The sequence below is a fragment of the Alosa sapidissima genome, chromosome 23, assembly GCF_018492685.1.
Source record: "Alosa sapidissima isolate fAloSap1 chromosome 23, fAloSap1.pri, whole genome shotgun sequence".
Taxonomy (NCBI): domain Eukaryota; kingdom Metazoa; phylum Chordata; class Actinopteri; order Clupeiformes; family Clupeidae; genus Alosa; species Alosa sapidissima.
This window is the reverse complement of record NC_055979.1, coordinates 10049976-10055723: the sequence shown is the minus strand read 5'-3', so window position 1 is coordinate 10055723 and position 5748 is coordinate 10049976. Positions and strand designations below refer to the sequence as shown.

Genomic DNA, 5748 nt, shown 5'->3' with positions numbered 1-5748 from the left:
TTCAGAATCTGAACTGTCATTAGCCTCCTCTCCTCTTACTGTCTCTAGGCTGTGGTTCTGACTCAGACTTGAGAATCATCATTTAGTTGATTACTTCCTCAATTTCATTATTATCTTTTCAAATCATAGTTTTTTTTCAAATCAAAATCATAGTGTTCATAAATCATAGTGTTCAAACAACTTGTGGAACATGTATCCATAACAACCAGTGTGTTGTTTTCTACTTTTCCCCAGTTTGGACTTTATAGCTGTTTTCTTTTAAAATCGAATTGCCTTCATCATAGTAAAGATAAAGGACAACAGGAAAAAAGATAAAGCTCAATAAAATGGATGTCAGATTTGATTTGGAGTTCAAATGCATCCTGCCCAGTGAGATGATGAGCACAATGCGTGTTATATAATACAGATACATGAGAGAAGCACAGTGTAACACAACAAGCTTCAACCTGAGCTTTCCTGCATGGCTACACCCTTGTCAACAGTGCAAACTACGTCATAGGGCAATGACATGCTATGGAGGAGGAGAGGATTCAGTTGCAGGGATATGTGAGTGTGTGTGTGTGTGTGAGTGTGTTGTGTTGGGGTGTTGGGTGTTGGGGGGGGGGGGGGGCAGGCTATCGTATGTGCCTCATTTGTGTTCATTACCGTATGCATGATTCACACGCCGGAGGGTCACCCCCCCCTCCCCCCTCCCCACACACACCCTCATACCCACACACAGAAACCCTACAATGGGCTGACCCCTTCCTCTGCCAGCCAGCTAGATGTCCATTCAGCTGTATCCAGGCGACCATGAAGAATGCCCACTCTCTCCCACGTAACCAACCCCCCCCCACCCCCCACCCCAACCACACACACACACACACACACACACACATATACACACAATCCCTCCAGGGCACAGGGGCCAAGCTCCATGGATACACAAGTCCCATCCCTCTGCTGGACGGCTGCCTATTGTCATGCCTGAATAATTATGGAGCTTTTAATTAACCTAATTAGGAGACGGAGACGGGACCATGTGACAGTTGATAACGTCATCATCAGGATGATTTAGGCGTTTCTTCCTTCTTCCACTCACAGACGGACAAGAATGTGGTCTTTTATAGGCCTGGGAAGCTTTGGAGGAGAATGGGAGTCTCATGCCGCTCACCACCTACAGAACAATACTGAGCCCTGTACCTCCACTTTTGTCTCACGCGCCGCTGTTTTCCTCGGTTGACCGAGGAATGTGATTCTGTGAAAAGATAACCAGAGCTTACTGGCTTTAAGCTGGCTGGATCTTTCCAGTAAGATATTTGGGGGAGGGAGACAAAAAAAGAGTGTAAAGTGAGTGATACAGTAAGCAGCTAAGTCGTCGTTTTCTCGTACACAGAGTTGCAAGGAGATGAGGAGAGAAATTAGAGATGATAAATTCCTTTCCCCCCCGCCCAGCGTCGAGGATCCTGGATAGATCAGTAGGCTTTGCATGATCAGAGAGGGAAAGAGAGAGAGAGAGAGAGGGAGGGACAGAGAGAGAGAGAGATGAATAGAATTCAGAAGCAGAACTACGGAGCTTTAATGTCCTCATATCAGAGGGAACCCTCTCTCAGATACCAAAGAAGATGTTATGATTCAAAGGGGAGCTCTGCACATCAGCACGGCTCACATACAATACAACCTGGGGACAGGGAGAACTTCCTTTAAATCTGACAGAACTAGGCTCTCTTTCAGTCCTGTCCCTTTCCCCATTTGATGAAACTGTACTGCAAATGCAAATGGGCTGGACTTTCCATCGCTGTATACTCATAAAGACACACTTGACAATGCTGCTTTCAATACAGTTGAGGGCCAAAGCATCTTCTTGTCATGAGATTTAGCCTCTGGCTAATTAAAAATAGCATTCTAGAACTCTGCATACGATGACTGTGCTTGACATTGCTTTCTTGACATTTTTGTTTTGCAGCTAAATATTGATTTAAAGCATTCCAGCCTCCAACTGAAGCATTCCAGTTTTTCCCTATTCATTAATCTGAGTATGATCAAGTTGCTTCTAAAAGCATAAAAGCACACTTGAATTCCTTTCCTGTGGCTGCAATTAATTCTGTGATTCAGGCATAGTGTACGATTGATTTCTAGCGTCAGCGTGATCCGAGTGCTTAGAAATGCTGAGAGCTTGCACACGTAGCGTAAAAGCAAACACAGGGTTTGGAGGAAACCCAAACACTCTGAGTACCCTGTGTCTCCAACCTCTATGAGACACACACACACACTCACAGACACATTCCCTTTTTCAGCAGAGCCCACAGCAGGAGAACGTCCCAAGTGTGTCGACTGGTTTATTCGCCTTCGCTCTGTGTCTATAGCAACCCAGAGACACTATAACTACAATACCTGCCAACTCTGCTGCTGATAACAAACAGAGGTCTGTGAGGCATGCTGAAGCATCCCTTTCTTCAGTAACTGTAATACAAATTATAACTCGAATCCCTTTGTCAGAAGATGGCTCGTCTCCATGCCTTTGTCAGTGAATAACTTTGTTATTGTTTTTTAACTATGACTATGAGGTTACAGTACTGGATTGGACCCTAGTGAATAGACCTATCAGCCTATATTTACAGTACACCATAGATAATATAAACACACTTTTCTCTACGGAAAGTGTATCTAGACTGGATCCAATCATTACATGAAATCTTGCTTATGAACAATACTTAATCTACCATCATTCTTCCATGTCATATCTGTCTCTTTTGTTAAGATATTTAAGCAAAAGAGAGCAATGTTTTGTTTTCTTAAAGTGGTGTGACTCATACAAGTGTAGGCAGCTCAAAATTCACAGAGAAAACAAACATGTAGTACCTGACAGCTGTTTTATTGAATCCATGGGAACAAAATGTAACAGCACAGTTGGAGCTTGTTCCCCCTACATGTTTGGCAGAAACTAAGACAAAAGCGGTGGAATTTCAATCAAGTAATTTAGTCACAACGACTTGTGGCAAACACAAAGGCAATCAGGGCTAAATAGTTTGATTGAACTTCCCCAAAAGAGCAGTATGCCAATCATTAAAAAAAAAATGAATTCCACAGATCTATGAGACCAACCAAAAAAAAAAAAAAAAAAAAGCAACAAAAAGACAAAAAGGTCAAAACAAAGTAATCGTTCTAACCATACAGAATATATACATTCAGTTTCCCACAGATATAGATGCAGTCACCAAACAGTAACAGAAATCCAGCAAATGTACAGTACAGTACTAGCGATTGGAGGGGAAAGCTGACAGAAAGCAAAGCCTTGCAATGAAGGTTGATTTTTTCCTTTGTCTTTTGATATTGTTGGCATTGCCGAATCATGTAATTAAGGAAAAAAAACAGCAGAAAACACAGACTACAAAAAAACAAAAAAACAAAACAAAACAAAAATACCCTTCCTTTCTTTTCCTTCAATACCTGCTTCGCAAGGGCAAATAAATTGCATGAAAGGAGAATTATATAGTAAACCATGGCAACAATAAGAACCAAACCGTCATAAATACATAATTACAGCATAAACTCATTTTTTTTTTTTCCACAGATCCTATTGGTAACACAGCAATAAGGGAAATAATACTGCAACAGAATACTCTGAGGGGTTTTGTGTGACCAAAACTCTGCTGTAACACCATTTGTAAGACTCTCATAAGTGTATTGGAATGGGCATCAAAACTCTGGGATAGTTTACACTGGCTGGACACAAAAAAAATGCTCTCTCAGAATGCTCTCCTAACTTCATTCACTTTTTAAAGCAGTGTTTTTTCTCATTAATTCTTTAGTAATATCGCAGTTGTTGTTAATGCTTGGGAGAAACATCGATCGATATCTGGTGAATTCAGGATTGAAGCTAACAAGCAGCAGCATATTTGTTACTGAATCACAAAGGAGACACACATTTTCTTAACACTGGGCTAACCACCGTGTAAACTGAATCAACTGCATTCTATAGGAATTTAATTAGAACAAAACCCTTACGTGTGAATGCCAGTTCAAATTAAGACAGCATTTCCTCAGAGAGCTTTATGAGGATTACACAACTGTGGGCAGTCATTTTTAAATTAGCATGTGAGTGTGAGTTTGTCATGCCAAACTTGAGTTGCTGCAAAATGCTCAACTAAAATGCAGCTTAAAGGCTGAGGGTTCATCATTTTGGCAACTGAAAAGCAAGTCAGGTTGTATGTGGAGACCTCACATACTTCAACATGAGAGAAGAAGCAGCTGCAAACATAAAACACTGCGTGAAAATGAATGTAACCAATTTTTTTTTCTTCAGTGTTTTTTCTCCTTTTCTAAAAACTGACATTGAAAATTGTCACAGTGGTTCTAAAAATCATTGCTGTGCCATTTCTTTAAAAAAATACAAATAGCAAGGGACATTACCAGGTAGAAACGACCCTTGTGTTCTCAAAAAAATAACTATGCTGAAACCACGTCAGTGTTTTGGCTTGAACTGGCTTACTATGAGGGCGTCACTGGGAAGGGGAAAGATCAGCATTCAGCCAACGTCCGAGGATCGTTTGAGGCAAAATAGACAGGGTTTACAAGAACATTTACAGTATATATGAGAAGCCAGGTTGAAGATCCACATGTACAGTAACAGCCGGGTTATAACGTACACACAACTGAGGCGTTCCATTTGTGGAGCGTATGCTGCAGCAATTATCTTCCACTGTCATCTATGGAACTCGCTAGACCACATGAGGCAGCGGTGCGTAGATTCGAAAAAATTAGACCAGTCTTCTAGAACTATTTTTATGCTCCGGAACACTTCAGTTGTGTGCCTGGTATAGCCTGACTGCAAGAGTTCAAGGCCTGTTGGAGCTTTTAGTCCGACCAGGAGGTGCTTCAACTAACAGCGGAGGAGGAGGAGGGGTAGAGTGGTTGTAGGGGCGTGGCTTAGATGGCGAAATCATCCTGAGGGGCGGGGCAGAAGGCGGAGCTGCGTAGCATGTCCAGGCAGTTGACAAGGATGAGCGTGCCCGTCAGGTGCTTCCAGCGCTTGGTGATGGGGCTCCTCATGCGGTCCAGGCCCAAGTGCAGTTCTTGGATCACGTCACGGTAGCTGTCCCCGATCTGGGCCGCCCACGTCAGCAGGAAGTCATACGCCGGCTTCCACATGGCCTGCCAGGAGACGCCCAAAGAGGAGGGGACACAGCGGTCAGTGATAAGGCTCTGAGTGTACGCATTCTTTCTCTCTCTCACACACACACACACACACACACACACACACACACCCACACATGGTGCTCAGTGGTGTGTTATGGATGTGTTGTGTCATAGTGTTGGGAGAGGGAACTAAACCACATTGAGTATTTACTAGGGCTGGGCGATATGGCTGAAAACTGTATCACGATATAAGTATTTCATATCAGTCGATATCGATAATTATTGATTTTTTAAAAAAAATCTATTTCAGATAAGGACCAGAAGGGAAAAAAAGTTACATTTAAACACTTTTATTTTAAACTTTATTTTTATCACCTCAGTTATCAATCAAAGCAAACAGGGAAAAGAAATAGCAACACAATCATGAAAAACACTCAAATAAATAAATGTGCACATAAGTTTGAATGAAAAGCAGCACTGGTTGAAGCCTGGAAATATTGTAAACAAAGTAGCTTAATTTGCTAGTTTATCATAGTCTAACTGGTTAGAGTAGACTGTTCAGTTTCCCCACGTGTTTACACGTTTCAAATGACTCAAATGACAGGCCCGTTTGAGTCTTGGAAAATACTT

The 5748-nt window shown here is 42.0% G+C and overlaps 1 protein-coding gene across 1 annotated transcript in view; it reads right to left on the bottom strand.

Annotated features, from left to right (window-relative positions):
- Nucleotides 1–2838: 2838 nt before the first annotated feature.
- sh3bp4a (SH3-domain binding protein 4a) overlaps nucleotides 2839–5748 on the bottom strand; it is a 39566-nt gene continuing 36656 nt past the window's right edge. The window contains exon 5 of the mRNA XM_042081325.1: nucleotides 2839–5133. Coding sequence (XP_041937259.1) covers nucleotides 4909–5133 — 225 coding nt within the window. The 3' untranslated portion in view covers nucleotides 2839–4908. The remainder of the gene's footprint in view (nucleotides 5134–5748) is intronic.